This window comes from Salvelinus alpinus, chromosome 31, assembly GCF_045679555.1.
Source record: "Salvelinus alpinus chromosome 31, SLU_Salpinus.1, whole genome shotgun sequence".
Lineage (NCBI taxonomy): Eukaryota > Metazoa > Chordata > Actinopteri > Salmoniformes > Salmonidae > Salvelinus > Salvelinus alpinus.
Window position 1 is genome coordinate 37027894 of NC_092116.1, and position 26043 is coordinate 37053936.

Here is a 26043-nt window from a genome sequence, read left to right on the forward strand (position 1 = left end):
CCAGTTCTGGCTAAATGTTCAACTGGTTTGCATTAGTTTGATAGTTAACGTTATGGCCTTTATACTGCGAAGTATGTCCCCCCTGGCTTGCCCTCGTGGTACGGCCGCCATAATAGCTAGACGGATCCATGTCAAGTTAACATGAGCTTTGACTTTTCGTAGTAGTTCAGGATAATTTACGCAGCAGGTTAGGATAATTAACGTAGCAGGTTATGAGAATTAGGTTACGTTTAGGAAAAGGGTTAGGGTTAGCTGAAATGCAATAAACAACAACTTTTGACGTTCATTTGACAAAAGATGGATACTATCTAGCCATGACCCAGTCCAGCGGAGGGCGGAAGTGAGACCTGTGTGAAGCTAGCCACATAAGGATGATTGAAGTATGGCCCCCAATGCAATTTTGAAGTCTAATAAATCAAAAATATTTCAACAGATTTGTACTGTTTTGTGTCAAATTAATTATTGTATTTAAAAAAAAAATGTATATAACAACATTCCAACCTCGTTCAGAATTAAGTCGTCAAAATTTGTCATGATTCCACTATTTGTATCGGTTATGAGGCGATTTCAAAGGGGAGACCTTTATTTTGAAGTCGAACCGCAAATTTCCCCATTGTGGTTGATTGTTATTGTAGCTAGCTTCACACGTGTGAATTCAATTCCAGCTGCGAGTAACAGGCACGCCTTTACAACTCTGGCCCACTTGTTTTCTGGTAAGAATTTCAACAATACGCATGCATATTTTTTTTTACTAGACTACCTTGCTACAATGCATTATTGTGGCAAAGTTAGCAATCTAATAACGGAGAAAAGATACAACGGTGTTCCGTTTTCAGTGACTCGGCTTGCTAGCTATATAGCTAGCCTCTTTTTGTAAACATGATCTATCTAATATATAGCAAAAAGACGCCAAAGAATCAAGCACATTTATGAGCTCCGAGCTAATAAACGTGTCAGTCTACGACGGTGTAATATGAAGGCTGCCACTTAAACATGTTATTGACTGTCCATTGCTTGACTTCCAGTTCTTCACGCTAACTGGTGAGGGAAGTCTGTTCGTTCCATGTTTGGCTGGTGGATCGCGTTCTTACTTTACGAAAATGGCGCCCAAGCCTCCCGTACTCTTGAGTGTCCATGAGTACGCTTACTTGCACACGATAATGCAATTATTGTGGATAGTCAGATTTAATATAATAGTTAGTTAACGTTTACATGCTTTGCCAGAACGATTTCCCCTAGTAATCCTGCTTTAAATGGACAGTTGCGTGCATCTGAAATCAGGCCACTTAAATGGGACTTTTGATAAATGTAGATAATCGCCAATCAAAATAAACGTAATAGCAAAGTGACTTATGTTTGAGAAGTCTATTTGATAATGACTAAGAACGTATACTGAACCAGAATATAAAGGCAGTATGTAAAGTGTTTGTCCCATGTTTCATGAGCAGAAATAAAAGACGACAGACTTTTTCTATAGGCACAAAAAGCTTATTACTATGAAATTGTGCCTAAATTTGTTTACATCCCTGTCGGTGAGCATTTCTCCTTTGCCAAGATAATCCATCCACCTGGTGTGGCGTATCAAGAAGCTGATTAAACAACATAATCATTACACAGGTGCACCTTGTGCTGGTGTAACCGGTATGAAATGGCTAGCTAGTTAGCAGGGTGAGCGCTAATAGCGTTTCAATCGGTGACGTCACTCGCTCTGAGTCCTTGAAGTAGTTGTTCCCCTTGCTCTGCAAGGGCAGCGGCTTTTGTGGAGTGATGGGTAACGGTGCTTTGTGGGTGACTGTTGTTGATGTGTGCAGAGGGTCCCTGGTTCGAGCCCAGGTAGGGGCGAGGTGAGGGACGGAAGCAAAACTGTTACGCTGGGGCGGGTAAAAGGCCACTCTAAAATATGCATTTTTCTCACAACACAATGCCACAGATGTCTCAAGTTGAGGGAGCGTGCAATTGGCATGCTGACTGCAAGAATGTCCACCAGAGCTGTTGCCAGAGATTTTAATGTTAATTTCTCTACCATAAGCCGTCTCCAATGTTGTTGTAGAGAATTTGGCAGTAAGTCCAACTGGCCTCACAACCACCTGTAATCGTGCCAGCCCAGGACCTCCACATCCGGCTTCTTCACCTGCGGGTTCGTCTGAGACCAGCCACCAGGACAGCTGATGAAACTGTGGGTTTGGACAACAGAAGCATTTCTGCACCAACTGTCAGAAACCGTCTCAGGGAAGTTCAGCTGCGTACTCGTCGTCCTCACCAGGGTCTTGACCTGACTGCAGTTTGGCATCATAACCGACTTCAGTGGGCAAATGTTCACCTTCGATGGCCACTGGCACGCTGGAGAAGTGTCCTCTTCACGGATGAAACCCGATTTCAACTGTACCGGGCAGATGGCAGACTCTGTATGGCGTTGTGTGGGCGAGTGGTTTGCTGATGTCAGGTGGGAGTGAAGGACACTGTTTACTAGCTTAGCCAGCTAGTCCTAAGGAGGAATCTGGTATACAGCAGGCAGGAGTGACACCGTGTGCTAGCTAGGTAGACTGTTTCGTTAGCCCCCCCCAGTTCTGTTAACCGTGAGGGTAGGTGGGAGCCGAAGGACCCTGCCTCCCGCTAGCTAGCAAGGAGGACTCGGTAAATTGCCACAACAGGTTGTCATCTATCCACTGATACTATATGTAGTATACCCAAGTTACTTGCGGTTTGTCTGTTCGGTACCGCAGTTATTGTCCCAGTTCCATTGATTTCTATACAATATCGATGTGAGTGATTTAGGCGGGAACAATTTAAAGTAGAACAATCAAATTATTTCCAGTCTTAAGTGACTGCTTGTAATCGATTGGTTGAAAAAACAGATGACTCTCGGTCGACCAAGATTATTCTTTTTCAGCCCTAGAATACAAGTGTGACCTGTGTGGAGGGAGTAATTATTATGTATTGGTCTTTAAAAAAAATATCACAACTTATTGATTATAAATTTGGACATTTTAAAAGCGTTGTTATGACACTAGGACATAAATCACAAAGCCATGACAACAGGAAGCAGAAACAGTATCATTTTCAATGTATGTAAACTAAATGGTCCCTTTTAAAAAAAATGATTTTTCAACAGGATTCATCAGGTAAAAATGACTGAAATGAGCCCAAAAAACGTGCTGGGATTTCGATGATATGAAACGGTGAAAATATGTTTTTTTCCCCTTGCTACTCTGTTACTGTGAACGTCTGACACTGCGTGGTCCAACAGCTAGCTCTTTGTTTTACCGTTCACTTCCTGTTGAAGGCTAACTTAGCTAGCTTGGGTTCTGATAGAGTTCCACAGTTGTGCTAAACTCACGAGGCAGAAGTAGAAGAAGTAGTAGAAGAAGTTATATTCTTCAAGACTCAATGTGTTTATATCATTCATTGATGTCAAAATTGTTGTAGCAACTGAAGATTGGCGCTTTTCCTTTATTTTTACGATGTCTGGTTTTGCAAACCAACTACCTCTCTACTAGTGTTTTAGCAACGTGTCTGTCTTGTCAGCTGATCTCTATCAGGGCGACCTTATCTCCCTCCTCTCCTCTCCACAGTATGAGAAGTAGTGCTGCAGCAGGATGCCAGGCAAGGCAGCAGACACGTTCCAACCTGGGGACTTGGTCTTCGCCAAGATGAGGGGCTTCCCCCACTGGCCGGCCAGGGTGAGTCTGACACTCTCTCTCTCACACACACACTGACTGTCTGCTGATGCCCTATGTAGTCCCTATGTAGTTGACAACCTTTTTTATTTGACCCTGTTTTTCTCCCTAATTGCTAGTTACGATTTTGTCTCATCACTGCAACTCCTCAAAGGGCTCAGGAGAGGAAGATGGTTGAGACAAGCCAATAGTGTCTGTGTTTCTCCTACAGACAGACAGACAGATGGTGTCTGTGTTTCTCCTACAGACAGACAGACAGACAGACAGATAGTGTCTGTGTTTCTCCTACAGACAGACAGACAGACAGACAGATAGTGTCTGTGTTTCTCCGACAGACAGACAGATAGTGTCTGTGTTTCGACTACAGACAGACAGATAGTGTCTGTGTTTCTCCTACAGACAGACAGACAGACAGACAGACAGATAGTGTCTGTGTTTCTCCTACAGACAGACAGACAGATAGTGTCTGTGTTTCTCCTACAGACAGACAGATAGTGTCTGTGTTTCTCCTACAGACAGACAGATAGTGTCTGTGTTTCTCCTACAGACAGACAGATAGTGTCTGTGGTTCTCCTACAGACAGACAGATAGTGTCTGTGGTTCTCCTACAGACAGACAGACAGTGTCTGTGGTTCTCCTACAGACAGACAGACAGATGGTGTCTGTGTTTCTCCTACAGACAGACAGACAGATAGTGTCTGTGTTTCTCCTACAGACAGACAGACAGATGGTGTCTGTGTTTCTCCTACAGACAGACAGACAGATAGTGTCTGTGTTTCTCCTACAGACAGACAGACAGATAGTGTCTGTGTTTCTCCTACAGATCGCCCGGGGCGAGATCTCTAAGAAGAAGGTTCCAGTGTTCTTCTTTGGAACTCACCAGACGTAAGTAGAGGAGACTTCCTTCCTATCTTTCTTTCCAATCCTTCCTTCCTATCCTTCCTTCCAATCCTTCCTTCCTTCCAATCCAAGGCTAAGGCTGATTTACTGATGCAGCTTTTTATTCATGTTTTATTTAACTTTTATTTAACTTTTATTTAACTAGGCAAGTCAGTTAAGAACAAATTATTATTTTCATATAATAAAATATAAATATAGGACAAAACACACATCAGGACAAGAGAGACAACACAAAACGACATAAAGAGAGACCTAAGACAACAACATAGCAAGGCAGAAACACATGACAACACAGCATGGTAGCAGCACAACATGGTAGCAGCACAAAACATGGTACAAACATTATTGGGCGCAGACAACAGCACAAAGGGCAAGAAGGTAGAGGCAACAATATATCACGCAAAGCAGCCACAACTGTTAGTAAGAGTGTCATTGATTGAGTCTTTGAATGAAGAGATGGAGATAAAACTGTCCAGTTTGAGTTCCAGTCGCTAGCAACAGCGAACTGGAAAGACGAGGGATGGGAATATTTTTTAAATAGTTGCTCCTATAACATCATTATTATTTATATTTATTATTATATTATTATTATCAATATTTATTATTTACCATTATTTACTATTTATTATCATTATTATTATTTATTGTTATTTATTATTATTATTACTATTTATTATAATTATTATTATCTATTGTTATTTATTATCATTGTTATTTATTATCTATTATTTATTGTTATTTATTATCATTATTATCATTTATTTATTTATTATTATGATTATTACATGCTAGTAGTCTCCAATTGGAAATATATAATTAGTATGTATGATTAGTTTGTACTGACTGTAAGTCGCCCTAGATAAGTGTCTGATAAATGGCCAAAATGGGAATTTGATGGTTTCTGTCATTCTGTTCTTGTTTGTGGACCGCGTCTCCTTCTTCTGTTCCCAGAGCATCCATACCATTTGAAAATATAGTGACCTACGTAGGGAACAAGGGCAGATATGGGAAAGGAGTGCGCATTAGAGGCTTCACAGAGGGAATGTGGGAGATAGAGAACACTCCTAAAGTATGCAGCAAACAGAAGGTGAGGAGGACACTCTCTGTCTGTCTCTCTCTGTCTGTCTCTCTCTCTCTCTGTCTCTCTCTCTGTCTCTCTCTGTCTCTCTCTCTCTCTGTCTGTCTCTCTCTCTCTCTGTCTGTCTCTCTCTCTGTCTCTTTCACACAGGCACACTCTCTCTCTCTTTCACACAGGCACACTCTCTCACTTGCTCTCTGACACACACACACACACTCTCTCACTCACTCTCTCTATCTCTCTCTGACACACCTCCCTCCATGTAGTGAATTGGAATTCCTCTTGCTCTCAGCTCAGTCTCTGTTTCTCTGTCTGAAACAGGTGGGTGCTAGCGCAGCCAAAAAGGAGCAAGCAGAAAAACCTCCAGACCAGTCCAAGACACCAGCGCCGGTCAAAGTGAGTCGACTGTCCAGCTGTGATACAGACAGTAGCTATATAATAGTAGAAAATCATTAGTCTTTTTTTTTTTTTATTATTTTTTTTTTACTTCCTTACAGATGTCCACCTTCCCTAAACAGGCCTCGATAAAGGCCCCTAAAACACAAGCGAAGACTATCAAGACAGTGGCAGTGACGGCCCCGGGAAACAAAAAAACATCGGCCGACGGCCAACAGAAAACTGACACGCCGGCCAACACAAGAGCTGAGAAAAGGAAAAAGGTATGGAGGGGAAAAGCACCAATGTTTCTAAACTTAACATTTATCTGTCAGATCTAGATGTATAAAGGCTTTTTTAATTGCTGATGTTTACAAACGAGTTTATAAATCAATTTAAAAGACCAATAACCTCTGCTATGCTAATACGTGTCATTAGATTGGAATGCATCCTACCCAGGACGAGCCTGTCCAAGGGCAGAAGACAGCCCCGGCCGGTTCAACTGTAATCCCACCAGGTAAAGAACATCACCACTAGCTGTCAGCCATTTTGTATCAATTATATCAATGTGGTGTCATGGGACAGGGGGATTCTAAAATGGACGTCCTGTTCTGGTCTCCACAGCCAGCAAGAAGACAAGATTGACGGAGGAGAAAAGCTCTTCCACTACAAAGAGCAAGAGAGAGAAGACCACAGAAGAGAGAAAGAAACAGGGGGAGAGTAGAGGGAGGAAGAGGAAAAAGGAGGATGAGGGAGAGAAGACAACAGAAGAGAGAAAGAAACTGGGGGAGCGTAGAGGGAGGAAGAGGAAAAAGGAGGATGAGGGAGAGAAGATAAAGGAAGTTGGTGTTGAAGAGGGAAAGATTGAAGTCAGTAAGATGAGGGAGGTGGAATGTTTAGAAACAGACAAAGAAGTAATCCACAAGGAAGAGGTTAAGAAGGGGAATGAAGAGGAGGGGGGTGGGGTAGCGGTGAAGGGGAACGAAGAGGAGGGTGGGGTAGCAGTGAAGGAGAACGAAGAGGAGGGTGGGGTAGCGGTGAAGGAGAACGAAGAGGAGGGTGGGGTAGCAGTGAAGGGGAAAGAGGGTGGGGTAGCAGTGAAGGAGAACGAAGAGGAGGGTGGGGTAGCAGTGAAGGGGAAAGAGGGTGGGGTAGCAGTGAAGGGGAACGAGGAGGAGGAGGGTGGGGTAGCAGTGAAGGGGAACGAAGAGGAGGGTGGGGTAGCAGTGAAGGGGAACGAAGAGGAGGGTGGGGTAGCAGTGAAGGAGAACGAAGAGGAGGGTGGGGTAGCGGTGAAGGAGAACGAAGAGGAGGGTGGGGTAGCAGTGAAGGGGAAAGAGGGTGGGGTAGCAGTGAAGGGGAACGAGGAGGAGGAGGGTGGGGTAGCAGTGAAGGAGAACGAAGAGGAGGGTGGGGTAGCAGTGAAGGAGAACGAAGAGGAGGGTGGGGTAGCAGTGAAGGGGAAAGAGGGTGGGGTAGCAGTGAAGGGGAACGGAGAGGAGGGTGGGGTAGCAGTGAAGGGGAATGAGGAGGAGGAGGCTGGGGTAGCAGTGAAGGGGAAGGAGGGTGGGGTAGCAGTGAAGGGGAACCGAGAGGAGGGTGGGGTAGCAGTGAAGGGGAACGAGGAGGAGGAGGGTGGGGTAGCAGTGAAGGGGAACGAAGAGGAGGGTGGGGTAGCAGTGAAGGGGAACCGAGAGGAGGGTGGGGTAGCAGTGAAGGAGAACGAAGAGGAGGGTGGGGTAGCAGTGAAGGGGAACGGAGAGGAGGGTGGGGTAGCAGTGAAGGAGAACGAAGAGGAGGGTGGGGTAGCAGTGAAGGGGAACGGAGAGGAGGGTGGGGTAGCAGTGAAGGGGAACAATACTGTTACAGAGATCAGTGCTGGTCAGGATGAAGAGGTGAGTGCGCTCTGACAGATCTCAAATGCCCCCCCCCCCCTTATTCCCTATAGCGTTGTCACCATACTAGAATTTTGACCCCAATATCAGGTTTAGTATTCCAATACTCGATACAGTCACGATATTTGATAGGAAAACGATAGCTAAACGATACCACGGCAACAAAAGATGGCATATAAGTCAAAGTCCCAGAATGGCAGGTGAACTCAGCTACTGACCTGTTCAATCGGTGGCCATCTTGAATTCAATATCATGACGGTAGATTTTTTTATATTTTTTTTACATCAACATGTATGCATTAACGAATAAATTATTCACTGAACAAAAAATATAAAGGCAACATGTAAAGTGTTGGTCCCATGTTTTCATGAGCTGAAATAAAAGATCCCAGAAATGTTTCATACGCACAAAAAGCTTATTTCTTTCTTGTTTGTTTACATCCCCTGATAGTGAGCCTTTCTCCTTTGCCAAGATAATCCATCCACCTGACAGGTGTGGTATATCAAGAAGCTGATTAAACAGCGTGATCATTACACAGGTGCACCTTGGGCTCGGGACAATAAAAGGTCACTCTAAAATGTGAAGTTTTGTCACACAAGATGTCTCAAGTTGAGGGAGTGTGTAATTGACATGCTGACTGCAGGAATGTTTACCAGAGCTGTCTGTTGCCAGATAATTTAATGTTCATTTCTCTACCATAAGCCGCCTCCAATATCGTTTTAGAGAATTTGGCATGACGTCCAACTGGCCTCACAACCGCAGACCGTGTGTATGGCGCAGTGTTGGCGAGCGGTTTGCTGATGTCAACGTTGTGAACAGAGTGCCCCATGGTGGCGGTTGGGTTATGGTATGGGCAGGCATAAGCTACGGACAACGAACACAATTGCATTTTATAGATGGCAATTTGAATGCATAAAGATACCGTGACGAGATACTGAGGCCCATTGTTGTGCCATTCATCCGCCGCCATCACCTCATGTTTCAGCATGATAATGCACAGCCCCACGCCGCAAGGATCTGTACACAATTCCTGGAAGCTGAAAAATACTCACCAGACATGTCACCCACTGAGCATGTTTGGAATGCTCTGGATCAACGTGTACGACAGCTTGTTCCAGTATCCGCCAATATCCAGCAACTTCACACAGCCATTGAAGAGGAAATGGGACAACATTCCACAGGCCACAATCAACAGCCTGATCAACTCTATGTGAAGGAGATGTGTCACGCTGCATGAGGCAAATGGTGGTCACACCAGATACTGACTGGTTTCCTGATCCACACCCCTACCTTTCTTTTTAAGGTATCTGTGACCAACAGATTCATATCAGTATTCCCAGTCATGTGAAATCCATAGATTAGGACCTAATGAATTCTATTTAAATTGACTGATTTCCTTATATGAACTGTAACAGTAAAATCTAAGAAATTGTTGCATGTCGCTTTTTATATTTTTTGTTCAGTTTACAATCAATTTGATTTATTTTTTTTACAAATTTAATTACGTAACATAATGGTAATTTTATTTGAATGGTAAATCTGTATTGATAAAGTGGGTATGTCAAGATGTAGCCTAGGTCTATTCACAGTACAGGTAAATGCGTATTAAATGTGTGTGTGTGTGCGTCGAATTCAAATGGATTTACCTCAATCACTTCTTGACAGCATCCCGTTTTTGATTTCAACGAAAAGTTTCCAAGACATTTGCCCGTTGTGTGGTCAGAAAGGGACTTTTTAGACCCGAATGTCAAAACATTTTCCAGGAGATAAAAGGGTGTGTTCAAGGTTGACCCATTTTACCACCATCCCACGAGACATCAATGTCTTATTAACGGTTGAGTTTGATATCATTTTAAAAACTTACAAAATTGTCTAACTATTTTGTAAATTCTTGATTCATTTTTTAAAAACCAAACAAAAAAAACAACTCGCTGGTTGAGAAACATGCTCATGAATACGTGTGTCCTGTTTTGTCTGATTTGAAATGCACTAAAATAGGATTTAGATTAGAAATGTCAACTTTCAAATGGTGCCACAAAGATGGTTGGAGGTCCACACATCAGAGTATGTTGACTCGAATGTTAATTTTAAAACTACATGATCAATCCTCAGGAGGAAACCTATTGAAATATAGATAATAGAACTGAACATTTTTAAATTGACATTTTGATGGTGGGGAGACTGGTGGTCGTCATTAGAAGTAAAAATGACAATTTTAACGGTTTTGACTTGAGGTTGTTTGTTAGGTCGGCCTACCGGGTAATTGTTTGTTAGCGGTGCCAGGTAGGTCGGCCTACCGGGTTATTGTTTGTTAGCGGTGCCAGGTAGGTCGGCCTACCGGGTTATTGTTTGTTAGCGGTGCCAGGTAGGTCGGCCTACCGGGTTATTGTTTGTTAGCGGTGCCAGGTAGAACGGCCTACCGGGTTATTGTTTGTTAGCGGTGCCAGGTAGGTCGGCCTACCAGAGAGATTGTAGAATTTCTCCTTTTTGTTTGTAGGGAAATGAGTTCCGTCTGGTCCGTCAAGTCTACACCAATAAAAAGGACTCATGTTAAAGTCAAAATTGAAAATTTGACCTTTCACCTGTAATGTCCAGTACCTCAGGCATAAAATGATCCGGCCCGGTAAATGGTTGAGTGAACCCAACTGACCTCAGTCACGCAATTGTCCCTCCATAAAGTGAAGTGTAAAACCAGTGTCATTCACAACCTATGAAAACCATAAACGCTCTTTTTGTCTTTTCACATAGTAAGGATTCACAATATATTATTCCAACAACTCTTAACATACGGAGCAGGTCTCCCCGAACCAATACGGAGCAGGTCTCCCCGAACCACTACGGAGCAGGTCTCCCCGAACCACTACGGAGCAGGTCTCCCCGAACCACTACGGAGCAGGTCTCCCCGAACCACTACGGAGCAGGTCTCCCCGAACCACTACGGAGCAGGTCTCCCCGAACCAATACGGAGCAGGTCTCCCCGAACCACTACGGAGCAGGTCTCCCCGAACCACTACGGAGCAGGTCTCCCCGAACCACTACGGAGCAGGTCTCCCCGAACCACTACGGAGCAGGTCTCCCCGAACCACTACGGAGCAGGTCTCCCCGAACCAATACGGAGCAGGTCTCCCCGAACCACTACGGAGCAGGTCTCCCCGAACCACTACGGAGCAGGTCTCCCCGAACCACTACGGAGCAGGTCTCCCCGAACCAATACGGAGCAGGTCTCCATTCTCCGCTGGAGTTCTGCTATCAGAGTGACTCACGGACTCTTACACTTTATAGAAACAAAACAACGGGGTAGGAACAAGCTTCCCGAGCTGAGGGTTGGAACTCTTCCCCTAGAACACCCATCTCTTGAGCAGCTGGCTATTTTATAGGGAATTAAAGGGGCGGCGCCCCATTGGAAGGAGAAGCACTGACACGGTTCAGACAAATTCGGCGCCATCACAATATTTACATTTCAATGGTGTACCAGGTAAATTGCAGTGGACTGAAGGGATAGGTTCATTCTATGAATACTATTTCTATCATTTGAAATGACACCCACCTTGTCTTCAAGAGCATGTTGTGTCTCAACAGAGGGCGGGCACACCACACAAACCACCACCACCTCCGATGTGAAGTAGGGTCTAGACTACAAAGTGAATATGAGAAACACAACTGAGTTTATGCAATTTTAGATAACTTACGTTCTTCTTTTTTTTACGTAAAAAAAAAAAGACTTAATTTATCAAATTAATTTTCAAGAAATAATGAAATAGTTTGAAAACACTGTACACTTTTAAATGATATCAAACTCAAATGTAATTTTTTTTAAATATTTTCCAGTGATGAAGACATTGATGTCTCATGGGATGGTGGGGAATGCTAAATGGTGAACTTTAAACATCTTTATATCTTGACTGTTCAGGTCTCAAGTTACTTTCTGACCACATCTTCCATGGCCAAAATAAGTTTTGATTTTTAAATCAAAATGGATGTTGTCAAAAGGTGAATTGAAGCTCGTGTCCACTACAAGGCAGTGATGTTGACCTACTGAGCAGCGAGAGGAACTGCCCCTCTACCTTCAGGCTATGATCAAACCCTACAGCCCAACCCCACCACTACAGCCCAACCCCACCACTACAGCCCAACCCGACCACTACAGCCCAACCCGACCACTACAGCCCAACCCCACCACTACAGCCCAACCCCACCACTACAGCCCAACCCCACCACTACAGCCCAACCCCACCACTACAGCCCAACCCGACCACTACAGCCCAACCCGACCACTACAGCCCAACCCGACCACTCCATTCTGCCATCTCTGGTCTTTTGGCTTTCCCACCCCAACGGGAGGGCAGCTCCTGCACAGTAGAGTCCCTGCCCATCTTCTGAAAAACATCTGAAACCCTCTTGAAAGAGTATCTTATTAAATAATCTCATAGCCCCTCCCCCCTCACATCATCTTCTTTGTGAGAGATTACCAAGGAAAGCTAGCCTACCAAGGAAAGCTAGCCTACCAAGCTGGAAGCTACCAAGGAAAGCTAGCCTACCAAGGAAAGCTAGCCTACCAAGGAAAGCTGGAAGCTACCAAGGAAACCTAGCCTACCAAGCTGGAAGCTACCAAGGAAAGCTAGCCTACCAAGGAAAGCTGGAAGCTACCAAGGAAAGCTAGCCTACCAAGGAAAGCTGGAAGCTACCAAGGAAAGCTAGCCTACCAAGGAAAGCTGGAAGCTACCAAGGAAAGTTAGCCTACCAAGGAAAGCTGGAAGCTACCAAGGAAAGCTAGCCTACCAAGGAAAGCTGGAAGCTACCAAGGAAAGTTAGCCTACCAAGGAAAGCTGGAAGCTACCAATAAAAGCTAGTCTACCAAGGAAAGCTGGAAGCTACCAAGGAAAGCTAGCCTACCAAGGAAAGCTAGTCTACCAAGCTGGAAGCGACCTAGGAAAGCTAGCTTACCAAGCTTGGAAGCTACCGGTATCTTCTTGCATTGTAAAGTGTTCTAGCCTGTATGGGCATTGTTCTGCAAACAGTAATTGACAGTTTTAACATTTCTACATGCCTTGTCACATTATCCATGTGTGTTAACTTCTGTGCAGCATGAACGGGGAGCTAACATGATGCAGCCCAGACTCCCAGGCTAGCAGTGCGTTAGTGGAGCTAACATGATGCAGCCCAGACTCCCAGTACAGGCTAGCAGTGAGTTAGTGGAGCTAACATGATGCAGCCCAGACTCCCAGTACAGGCTAGCAGTGAGGTAGTGGAGCTAACATGATGCAGCCCAGGCTAGCAGTGAGCTAGTGGAGCTAACATGATGTAGCCCAGGCTAGCAGTGCGTTAGTGGAGCTAACATGATGCAGCCCAAACTCCCAGGCTAGCAGTGAGTTAGTGGAGCTAACATGATGCAGCCCAGACTCCCAGTGCAGGCTAGCAGTGAGTTAGTGGAGTTAACATGATGCAGCCCAGGCTAGCAGTGAGTTAGTGGAGCTAACATGATGCAGCTCAGACTCCCAGGCTAGCAGTGAGTTAGTGGAGTTAACATGATGCAGCCCAGACTCCCAGGCTAGCAGTGAGTTGGTGGAGCTAACATGATGCAGCCCAGACTCCCAGGCTAGCAGTGAGTTGGTGGAGCTAACATGATGCAGCCCAGACTCCCAGGCTAGCAGTGAGTTGGTGGAGCTAACATGATGCAGCCCAGACTCCCAGGCTAGCAGTGAGTTGGTGGAGCTAACATGATGCAGCCCAGACTCCCAGGCTAGCAGTGAGTTAGTGGAGCTAACATGATGCAGCCCAGACTCCCAGGCTAGCAGTGAGTTAGTGGAGCTAACATGATGCAGCCCAGACTCCCAGGCTAGCAGTGAGTTAGTGGAGCTAACATGATACAGCCCAGACTCTCAGGCTAGCAGTGAGCTAGTGGAGCTAACATGATGCAGCCCAGACTCCCAGGCTAGCAGTGAGTTAGTGGAGCTAACATGATGCAGCTCAGACTCCCAGGCTAGCAGTGAGTTAGTGGAGCTAACATGATGCAGCCCAGACTCCCAGTGCAGGCTAGCAGTGAGTTAGTGGAGCTAACATGATACAGCCCAGACTCCCAGGCTAGCAGTGAGGTAGTGGAGCTAACATGATGCAGCCCAGGCTAGCAGTGAGCTAGTGGAGCTAACATGATGTAGCCCAGGCTAGCAGTGCGTTAGTGGAGCTAACATGATGCAGCCCAGACGCCCAGGCTAGCAGTGAGTTAGTGGAGCTAACATGATGCAGCCCAGACTCCCAGGCTAGCAGTGAGTTAGTGGAGCTAACATGATACAGCCCAGACTCCCAGGCTAGCAGTGAGCTAGTGGAGCTAACATGATGCAGCCCAGACTCCCAGGCTAGCAGTGAGTTAGTGGAGCTAACATGATTTTTTTATTTATTTTATTTTACCATTATGATAAAGCCCAGACTCCCAGTGCAGGCTAGCAGTGAGTTAGTGGAGCTAACATGATACAGCCCAGACTCCCAGGCTAGCAGTGAGCTAGTGGAGCTAACATGATGCAGCCCAGACTCCCAGGCTAGCAGTGAGTTAGTGGAGCTAACATGATAAAGCCCAGACTCCCAGTGCAGGCTAGCAGTGAGTTAGTGGAGCTAACATGATACAGCCCAGACTCCCAGGCTAGCAGTGAGGTAGTGGAGCTAACATGATGCAGCCCAGGCTAGCAGTGAGCTAGTGGAGCTAACATGATGCAGCCCAGGCTAGCAGTGAGCTAGTGGAGCTAACATGATGTAGCCCAGGCTAGCAGTGTGTTAGTGGAGCTAACATGATGCAGCCCAGACTCCCAGGCTAGCAGTGAGCTAGTGGAGCTAACATGATGCAGCCCAGGCTAGCAGTGAGCTAGTGGAGCTAACATGATGCAGCCCAGACTCCCAGGCTAGCAGTGAGTTAGTGGAGCTAACATGATGCAGCCCAGACTCCCAGGCTAGCAGTGAGTCAGTGGAGCTAACATGATGCAGCACAGACTCCCAGGCTAGCAGTGAGTTAGTGGAGTTAACATGATGCAGCCCAGACTCCCAGGCTAGCAGTGAGTTGGTGGAGCTAACATGATGCAGCCCAGACTCCCAGGCTAGCAGTGAGTTGGTGGAGCTAACATGATGCAGCCCAGACTCCCATGCTAGCAGTGAGTTGGTGGAGCTAACATGATGCAGCCCAGACTCCCAGGCTAGCAGTGAGTTGGTGGAGCTAACATGATGCAGCCCAGACTCCCAGGCTAGCAGTGAGCTAGTGGAGCAGACAGGGTGCAGCCCAGACTCCCAGTACAGGCTAGCAGTGAGCTAGTGGAGCTAACATGATGCAGCCCAGGGTGCAGCCCAGACTCCCAGTACAGGCTAGCAGTGAGCTAGTGGAGCTAACATGATGCAGCCCAGGCTAGCAGTGAGCTAGTGGAGCTAACAGGGTGCAGCCCAGGCTAGCAGTGAGCTAGTGGAGCAGACAGGGTGCAGCCCAGGCTAGCAGTGAGCTAGTGGAGCAGACAGGGTGCAGCCCAGGCTAGCAGTGAGCTAGTGGAGCTAACATGCAGCCCAGGATGCAGCCCAGACTCCCAGTACAGGCTAGCAGTGAGCTAGTGGAGCAGACAGGGTGCAGCCCAGGCTAGCAGTGAGCTAGTGGAGCAGACAGGGTGCAGCCCAGGCTAGCAGTGAGCTAGTGGAGCTAACATGATGCAGCCCAGGCTAGCAGTGAGCTAGTGGAGCTAACATGATGCAGCCCAGACTCCCAGGCTAGCAGTGAGTTGGTGGAGCTAACATGATGCAGCCCAGACTCCCAGGCTAGCAGTGAGTTGGTGGAGCTAACATGATGCAGCCCAGACTCCCAGGCTAGCAGTGAGTTGGTGGAGCTAACATGATGCAGCCCAGACTCCCAGGCTAGCAGTGAGTTAGTGGAGCTAACATGATGCAGCCCAGACTCCCAGGCTAGCAGTGAGTTAGTGGAGCTAACATGATGCAGCCCAGACTCCCAGGCTAGCAGTGAGTTAGTGGAGCTAACATGATACAGCCCAGACTCTCAGGCTAGCAGTGAGCTAGTGGAGCTAACATGATGCAGCCCAGGCTAGCAGTGAGCTAGTGGAGCTAACATGATGCAGCCCAGGCTAGCAGTGAGCTAGTGGAGCTAACATGATGTAGCCCAGGCTAGCAGTGTGTTAGTGGAGCTAACATGATGCAGCCCAGACTCCCAGGCTAGCAGTGAGCTAGTGGAGCTAACATGATGCAGCCCAGGCTAGCAGTGAGCTAGTGGAGCTAACATGATGCAGCCCAGACTCCCAGGCTAGCAGTGAGTTAGTGGAGCTAACATGATGCAGCCCAGACTCCCAGGCTAGCAGTGAGTCAGTGGAGCTAACATGATGCAGCACAGACTCCCAGGCTAGCAGTGAGTTAGTGGAGCTAATATGATGCAGCCCAGACTCCCAGTGCAGGCTAGCAGTGAGTTAGTGGAGTTAACATGATGCAGCCCAGACTCCCAGGCTAGCAGTGAGTTGGTGGAGCTAACATGATGCAGCCCAGACTCCCAGGCTAGCAGTGAGTTGGTGGAGCTAACATGATGCAGCCCAGACTCCCATGCTAGCAGTGAGTTGGTGGAGCTAACATGATGCAGCCCAGACTCCCAGGCTAGCAGTGAGTTGGTGGAGCTAACATGATGCAGCCCAGACTCCCAGGCTAGCAGTGAGCTAGTGGAGCAGACAGGGTGCAGCCCAGACTCCCAGTACAGGCTAGCAGTGAGCTAGTGGAGCTAACATGATGCAGCCCAGGGTGCAGCCCAGACTCCCAGTACAGGCTAGCAGTGAGCTAGTGGAGCTAACATGATGCAGCCCAGGCTAGCAGTGAGCTAGTGGAGCTAACATGATGCAGCCCAGGCTAGCAGTGAGCTAGTGGAGCTAACAGGGTGCAGCCCAGGCTAGCAGTGAGCTAGTGGAGCAGACAGGGTGCAGCCCAGGCTAGCAGTGAGCTAGTGGAGCTAACATGATGCAGCCCAGGGTGCAGCCCAGACTCCCAGTACAGGCTAGCAGTGAGCTAGTGGAGCAGACAGGGTGCAGCCCAGGCTAGCAGTGAGCTAGTGGAGCAGACAGGGTGCAGCCCAGGCTAGCAGTGAGCTAGTGGAGCAGACAGGGTGCAGCCCAGGCTAGCAGTGAGCTAGTGGAGCAGACAGGGTGCAGGCTATAAGAGGTCAGCTATGCTGATACACAGCATTGATCTTTGAGACACATTTGGCAGAAGTACCCGAAAGTAACACAAATTCTAGTTCCGAACCGTTTTTCATGTTCTAGTGTCAAAGTACAGAAGTGTGGGTGTACAGTGCAACACTAGTTCCCTATATATCCCTACTTTGAACTATATAGGGTGTCGTTTGAAATGCAGACCAGTCTGGGCTGCATCATGTTAGCTTCCCCGTTCATGCTGCACAGAAGTTAACACACATGGATAATGTGACGAGGCATGTAGAAATGTTAAAACTGTCAATTACTGTTTTGCAGAACAATGCCCATACAGGCTAGAACACTTTACAATGCAAGAACTGTCCAGTACTAGTGGTGAAGATTGATAGTGATGTAACATCCTGTTTGTATTCCCGTGTGGGCGTGTGCCCGTCCGTGTGTGTACTTACGGTGTGTGTGTGTGTGTGCAGCGTCGGCGGCGTCTTGCGGCCAGGAGAGAGAGTGTCTTGAAGTCTCTACAAGGACTTCTCACTAGAAGGAAGGGCCTGAGAAGACAGAGCCTTAAACCTACACGGACACTGTGAGCACACACCTCATGAATACACACACACACACGCTGCCCTACACTGCTCTGAGCAGAAACACACACACACACACACACATTAATCTGAAATAATCTACTTTTTTTTTTGTTCTTCCTTTCATCAGGAAAAATGGAGCTGGAGGGAAGAAAGCTGAAGAGAAGAAGAGTAGAAAGACAGGTGGGCAGAAAGGGGACAGAAAAACAGCGAGCAGGACAACAGGCGGCAAGAAAAAGGAGAGCAAGAAGCCAGAAGAACAGAAAGAGGGCAAGACAACAGGCGTCAAGACAACAGGCGTCAAGACAACAGGCGTCAAGACAACAGGCGTCAAGACAACAGGCGTCAAGACAACAGGCGTCAAGGCAACGGAGAGGAAGAAAACAGATGAGAAGGTGGAAAGTACGAAAACGGAAGTAAAAAATTTGGAAGGCAAAAAAACTGAATGTAAGAAACTAGAACAAAAGATGGAGAAGAAAGTGGAGAGCAAGAAATCAGCGGAGGCTACGAAGTCTGAATCGACCCGGGCGGAGGCTAAGAAGTCTGAATCGACCCGGGCGGAGGCTAAGAAGTCTGAATCGACCCGGGCGGAGGCTAAGAAGTCTGAATCGACCCGGGCGGAGGCTAAGAAGTCTGAATCGACCCGGGCGGAGGCTAAGAAGTCTGAATCGACCCGGGCGGAGGCTAAGAAGTCTGAATCGACCCGGGCGGAGGCTAAGAAGTCTGAATCGACCCGGGCGGAGGCTAAGAAGTCTGAATCGACCCGGGCGTTGGCCAAGAAGTCTGAATCGACCCGGCCGTTGGCCAAGAAGTCTGAATCGACCCGGCCGTTGGCCAAGAAGTCCGAATCGACCCGGGCGGAGGCCAAGAAGTCCGAATCGACCCGGGCGGAGGCCAAGAAGTCCGAATCGACCCGGGCGGAGGCCAAGAAGTCCGAATCGACCCGGGCGGAGGCCAAGAAGTCCGAATCGACCCGGGCGGAGGCCAAGAAGTCCGAATCGACCCGGGCGGAGGCCAAGAAGTCCGAATCGACCCGGGCGGAGGCCAAGAAGTCCGAATCGACCCGGGCGGAGGCCAAGAAGTCCGAATCGACCCGGGCGGAGGCCAAGAAGTCCGAATCGACCCGGGCGGAGGCCAAGAAGTCCGAATCGACCCGGGCGGAGGCCAAGAAGTCCGAATCGACCCGGGCGGAGGCCAAGAAGTCCGAATCGACCCGGGCGGAGGCCAAGAAGTCCGAATCGACCCGGGCGGAGGCCAAGAAGTCCGAATCGACCCGGGCGGAGGCCAAGAAGTCCGAATCGACCCGGGCGGAGGCCAAGAAGTCCGAATCGACCCGGGCGGAGGCCAAGAAGTCCGAATCGACCCGGGCGGAGGCCAAGAAGTCCGAATCGACCCGGGCGGAGGCCAAGAAGTCCGAATCGACCCGGGCGGAGGCCAAGAAGTCCGAATCGACCCGGGCGGAGGCCAAGAAGTCCGAATCGACCCGGGCGGAGGCCAAGAAGTCCGAATCGACCCGGGCGGAGGCCAAGAAGTCCGAATCGACCCGGGCGGAGGCCAGCAAGTCCGAATCGACCCGGGCGGAGGCCAGCAAGTCCGAATCGACCCGGGCGGAGGCCAGCAAGTCCGAATCGACCCGGGCGGAGGCCAGCAAGTCCGAATCGACCCGGGCGGAGGCCAGCAAGTCCGAATCCAAGAAAGTGGAGACAGAAAAGATAGAGAGACGACAGGAGGAGGAGCCTAAATCACCTCAGTGAGTACAGGAACGAATAACCTGTTCTGTCCTACCTGTCTTTCTGTCTGCCTGTCTCCCTTGTAACTGTCTTTTCTCTGTCTGTCCTGTACCTGTTCTGTACTACCTGTCTTTCTGTCTGCCTGTCTCCCTTGTAACTGTCTTTTCTCTGTCTGTCCTGTACCTGTTTTGTACTACCTGTCTTTCTGTCTGCCTGTCTCCCTTGTAACTGTCTTTTCTCTGTCTGTCCTGTACCTGTTCTGTCCTACCTGTCTTTCTGTCTGCCTGTCTCCCTTGTAACTGTCTTTTCTCTGTCTGTCCTGTACCTGTGTCTGTCCTGTACCTGTCTTTCTGTCTGCCTGTCTCCCTTGTAACTGTCTTTTCTCTGTCCTGTACCTGTTCTGTCCTGTACCTGTCTTTCTGTCTCCTTTGTAACTGTCTTTTCTCTGTCTGTCCTGTACCTGTCTTTCTGTCTGCCTGTCTCCCTTGTAACTGTCTTTTCTCTGTCTGTCCTGTACCTGTTCTGTCCTGTACCTGTCTTTCTGTCTGCCTGTCTCCCTTGTAACTGTCTTTTCTCTGTCTGTCCTGTACCTGTTCTGTCCTGTACCTGTCTTTCTGTCTGCCTGTCTCCCTTGTAACTGTCTTTTCTCTGTCTGTCCTGTACCTGTTCTGTCCTACCTGTCTTTCTGTCTGCCTGTCTCCCTTGTAACTGTCTTTTCTCTGTCTGTCCTGTACCTGTTCTGTACTACCTGTCTTTCTGTCTGCCTGTCTCCCTTGTAACTGTCTTTTCTCTGTCTGTCCTGTACCTGTGTCTGTCCTGTACCTGTCTTTCTGTCTGCCTGTCTCCCTTGTAACTGTCTTTTCTCTGTCTGTCCTGTACCTGTTCTGTACTACCTGTCTTTCTGTCTGCCTGTCTCCCTTGTAACTGTCTTTTCTCTGTCTGTCCTGTACCTGTTCTGTCCTGCCTGTCTTTGTCTGCCTGTCTCCCTTGTAACTGTCTTTTCTCTGTCTGTCCTGTACCTGTGTCTGTCCTGTACCTGTCTGCTTGCATTTTTATGTCGGTGATCATAACTAGCCATTGTTTGTCTTGTCTGTACCAGGGGAGGTGTACTAGGGGACGGCCAGATAACAGACAGTGTGTCTAAACTACATACCACTAAAGAATCTTTCACTCTGACGGACTCTACCCTACACCGTATACACGGAGATATACGCATCTCTCTGAAGACGGACAACCCTGTGAGTCACACGCACACCCTTTGATCTATTAGAGAAATGTAACCGTTTACCCCCCCCCCTCCCACTCCATCAGGACATTAGTTAGTGTCTGACAACGCTGGGCCAACTCACTATGGTCTGTATAACGTCTCTGTCTCAGGACATTAGTTAGTGTCTGATTGTCCTGGACCAACTCACTATGGTCTATATAACGTCTCTGTGTCTCTGTCTCTGTGTCTCAGGACATTAGTAAGTGTCTGACAGCGCTGGACCAACTCACTATGGTCTATGTAACATCACAACACGTCCAGAGACACAGTGAACTCATCACTACTCTCAGAAAGGTACGACAGCTTCCACATACATCCAATAACACACACACACACACACACACACACACCTGACTTACAGTGCTTTCGGAAAGTATTCAGACCCCTTGACTTTTCCCACATTTTGTTACGTTACAGACTTATTCTAAAATGGATTAAATAAAAACATGTTCCTCATCAATCTACACACAATACCCCATAATGACATCACAATACCCCATAATGACATCACAATACCCCATAATGACATCACAATACCCCATAATGACATCACAATAATAAATTTTGCAGATTTATTACAAATTCAAAACTGAAATATTGCATTTGCATAAGTATTCAGACCCTTTACTCAGTACTTTGTTGAAGCACCTTTGGCAGCGATTACAGCCTCAAGTCTTCTTGGGTATGAAGCTACAAGCTTGGCACAGCTGTATTTGGGGAGTTTCTCCCATTCTTCTCTGCAGATCCTCTCAAGCTCTGTCAGGTTGGATGGGGAGCGTCGCTGCACAGCTATTTTCAGGTCTCCAGAGATGTTCGATCGGGTTCATGTCCGGGCTCTGGCTGGGCCACTCAATGATATTCAGAGACTTGTCCCAAAGCCACTCCTGCGTTGTCTTGGCTGTGTGCTTATGGTCGTTGTCCTGTTGGAAGGTGAACCTTCTACCCAGCCTGAGGTCCTGAGTGCTCAGGAGTTTCATCAAGGATCTCTCTGTACTTTGCTCTTTCCCTCGATCCTGACTAGTCTCCCGTCCCTGCCGCTGAAAAACATCCCCACAGCATGATGCTGCCACCACCATGCTTCACCATAGGGATGGTGCCAGGATTTTTCCAGACGTGACGCTTGGCATTCAGGCCAAAGAGTTAAATCTTGGTTTCATCAGACCAGAGAATCTTGTTTCTCATGTTCTGAGAGTCTTTAGGCGCCTTCTGGCAAACTCAAGCGGGCTGTTATGTGCCTTTTACTGAGGAGTGGCTTCTGTCTGGCCACTCTACCATAAAGGCCTGATTGGTGGAGTGCTGCAGAGATGGTTGTCCTTCTGGAAGGTTCTCTGGAGCTCTGTCAGAGACCATCTGGTTCTTGGTCATTGCCCTGACCAAGGCCCTTCTCCCCCGATTGCTCAGTTTGACTGGCGGCCAGATCTATTTTTTTTATTTTTTATTTTATTATTTATTTTTATTTATTTTACCAGGTAAGTTGACTGAGAACACGTTCTCATTTGCAGCAACGACCTGGGGAATAGTTACAGGGGAGAGGAGGGGGATGAAAGAGCCAATTATAAACTGGGGATTATTAGGTGACCATGATGGTTTGAGGGCCAGATTGGGAATTTAGCCAGGACACCGGGGTTAACACCCCTACTCTTACGATAAGTGCCATGGGATCTTTAATGACCTCAGAGAGTCAGGACACCCGTTTAACGTCCCATCCGAAAGACGGCACCCTACACAGGGCAGTGTCCCCAATCACTGCCCTGGGGCATTGGGATATTTTTTAGACCAGAGGAAAGAGTGCCTCCTACTGGCCCTCCAACACCACTTCCAGCAGCATCTGGTCTCCCATCCAGGGACTGACCAGGACCGACCCTGCTTAGCTTCAGAAGCAAGCCAACAGTGGTATGCAGGGTGGTATGCTGCTGGCAAATCTATGAAGAGTCTTAGTGGTTCTAAACTTCTTCCATTTAAGAATGATGGAGGCCACTGTGTTCTTGGGGACCTTCAATGCTGCAGAAATGTTTTGGTACCCTTCCCCAGATCTGTGCCTCGGAAAAATCCTGTCTAGGAGCTCTACAGACAATTCCTTCTGTAGGAAGGCAGAGCTTGTTTTTGCTCTGACATGCTCTGTCAACTGTGGGACCTTTTTATATAGACAGGTGTGTGCCTTTCCAAATCATGTCCAATCAATTGAATTTACCACAGGTGGACTCCAAGTTGTAGAAACATCACAAGGATGATCAATGGAAACACGATGCACCTGAACTCAGTCTCATAGCAAAGGGTCTGAATACTTTTTTTTTTACATAAGGTATTTCTGTTTTTTACTTCGTAATACATTTTCAAAAAATGTCTAAACCTGTTTTCGCTTTGTCATTATGGAGTATTGTGTGTAGATTGAGGAAAATGTTTTAAGTAATCAATTTTGGAATAAGGCCGGAACTTGTTGAAAAAGTCAAAGGGGTATGAATACTTTCCTAACCACACACCTAAACCACAACTGTGTGCTTCCCAGATGCGCCGTTTCCGCAGTAACCAGGACGTGATGGACAAGGCGTCGATGCTCTACAACCGCTTCAAGAACGCATTCCTATTGGTTAACGACAAGGATAACGTCATCAGCCCCGAGTTCCTCCGCTCGCTCCTGGAGGAGAAAGAGAGGGAGGAGGAGGAGAGGGTGGAGCGATGGAGGGAGAAACAGAAGAGGAGAGGAGAGGTGCTGCAGGAGGTTCGCAGGAGAATGAGTCAACTGGAGGAGAGAAGGGGAGGAGAGAAGGGGGTCGTGACTGAGGAGGTGCCAGAGGAGGTGCTGCCAGAGGAGGTGCCAGAGGTGTTGCCAGAGGAGGGAAGCTCCAAACTACAATAGAATCATCCTGAGCTCCACTGGGAGAAACGGAGCAGGGTGAAGTTGTCCCTAGACACTGATCTTGGTGCAGGTCACAGTTTTCGACCACCTAATGGTTGAAGGTTAGTATTTGGGGAGGGAAACTGATTCTAGATCTGTACCTGGGGGGGAACAGAACAATGGAACATACCAACTCAGAATCAGAGGGGGTGAACACGGAACATACCAGCTGTCCAACTGGGGTTATGGTGTTTCTTTACCCTCCGTTGTCCACTCAAGAGTATTTGGACAACCGCTTTACCCATATTCATTGGTGCACACCGTTTCAAAAAACATTGCAGACGTTAAGCGATGGAAAAGGACGAGTGTTTTTTTATTTATTTTTTTATTTGACAAGTTCAGGTTGTTAAGTCTTCTAGAAGACCGGGAAAACGGGGTACCAGGTGTTCTCCTAAAGACAGACCGACCTGGGGAGTGTCTTAAGTCGTCTCCTTTCCCTGAGGATTAGAGGACAAGCTTTCCTCTGATGCTTTAATAAAGAAGCCCTTCTTATAGGATGTTCTGTAGAAACCAGGGAATAGTTCAGTCTACACACGTTTTTACTTTCCTGATGTTTTAGTTTTATTTTTTATACCTTGTATGTTCTCTTAAATACCATACTTTATGTTGTTGTGTAGTTTTTAACTGTGATGTTATAGACTTGATTCTACTTTAGCCTGGATTTCTACTTTGCTTGTACTCTGTCCCTGCAATACGTAGCCTAGTAGCCACGTTGATTATTGCTTTAGCCAATTTGGCTAGTAGCCTAAAAGCAGATCTGGTTGCCAGGTAATATTACCCTTCAGGTATCTCCGTTCAATAGCCATCGCTGCTCATGGTTGTAAACCCCCAGAGGGCCAGACGGTAGCACACAAGTTAAAAGAGTCTGGCTGGTCATCTGATTCATCCCAGGACAGACGGCGGCGTTATATTTTAACCCCTGATTCAACTGCAGCGACACACACACAGAGACACCACGGACAGGAGTTGGGTTTAAAAGGGGAACACACTTTGGTTTGACACTGTGGAGTAGATTTGTTACACATTACCTACAGATATGTTTTACAGATGTCATTTCACTGGTAATAAATGAGCATTACTTCAGGTTACGCTGTTGTAAACCGTTCTGTCACGTTTTATAAATGAGCATTACTTCAGGTTACGCTGTTGTAAACCGTTCTGTCACTGGTAATAAATGAGCATTACTTCAGGTTACGCTGTTGTAAACCGTTCTGTCACTGGTAATAAATGAGCATTACTTCAGGTTACGCTGTTGTAAACCGTTCTGTCACTGGTAATAAATGAGCATTACTTCAGGTTACGCTGTTGTAAACCGTTCTGTCACTGGTAATAAATGAGCATTACTTCAGGTTACGCTGTTGTAAACCGTTCTGTCACTGGTAATAAATGAGCATTCATTTCAGGTTACGCTGTTGTAAACCGTTCTGTCACTGGTAATAAATGAGCATTAATTTCAGGTTACGCTGTTGTAAACCGTTCTGTCACTGGTAATAAATGAGCATTCATTTCAGGTTACGCTGTTGTAAACCGTTCTGTCACGTTTTATAAATGAGCATTAATTTCAGGTTACGCTGTTGGTCAATAAACCGTTCTGTCACTGGTAATAAATGAGCATTCATTTCAGGTTACGCTGTTGTAAACCGTTCTGTCACTGGTAATAAATGAGCATTCATTTCAGGTTACGCTGTTGTAAACCGTTCTGTCACGTTTTATAAATGAGCATTACTTCAGGTTACGCTGTTGTAAACCGTTGTACATAAGATGAGATTCAGATGGTTTCTTGTGTGTTTTAGGGGTTATTAGACTATCAGAACGGACGTTAGTATTCTATTACTTGCTAGCGTAGGAATACAAATAGGCCTATTTCAATGAAAAGGCTTTGTCTGAAAATGTAGTACAATTGTGTGACATTGCTACATAGCCTACAAGGATTGAACATTTACGTTTTGACATTTTATGGCCGTTTTTATGAGGGTGGCCAATAAGTAGCCTACAGCCGTTAAACACCTGTAGCTTGTTGTCGGTCAGTCGAAGCAGAAACGGCGTCTGAGGCGCGGTGTGTAGCGGGAGATTTCTAATCAGTACAAAATGGAATTGGAATGATCAACCAACAGGTAAGCTGTTTTAATATGTAACCTTTGTTCTTATTTACAATGACGGCCAAACCCAGACGACGCTCGGCCAAATGTGTGCCGCCCTATGGGACTCCCAATCACGGCCGGTTGTGATACAGCCTGGATTCGAACCAGTGTGCCTCTAGCACTGAGACGCAGTGCCTTAGACCGCTGCGTCACTCGGGAATATGAATGGAGTTGTTGTAGATAAGGATGAGAAGCACAGCTAAATGGACTCAATTAGACTTGCTAAATTAGCTATCTAGCTAACTACATTAGCTAGCCACTGTAGGTAACTAGCTTCTTAACATACATTTGATGCAGTCAAGACAGACACTACCAGATGAGATGCTAGATAACCTATGGCAG

At 47.1% G+C, this 26043-nt stretch overlaps 1 protein-coding gene across 1 annotated transcript; it reads left to right on the top strand.

The window, feature by feature from the left end:
* The first annotated feature begins 572 nt into the window (after positions 1-572).
* Positions 573-24720, top strand: psip1b (PC4 and SFRS1 interacting protein 1b). The gene is made up of 13 exons (XM_071378838.1): positions 573-713; positions 3573-3680; positions 4501-4562; positions 5529-5664; positions 5977-6051; positions 6153-6314; positions 6469-6547; positions 6655-7925; positions 17560-17669; positions 17798-19417; positions 20497-20635; positions 20857-20958; positions 23171-24720. Exons 2-13 carry the CDS (start codon positions 3597-3599, stop codon positions 23519-23521), a joined length of 4191 nt encoding a protein of 1396 aa, XP_071234939.1. The 5' UTR covers positions 573-713; positions 3573-3596; the 3' UTR covers positions 23522-24720.
* The last annotated feature ends 1323 nt before the right edge of the window (positions 24721-26043 follow it).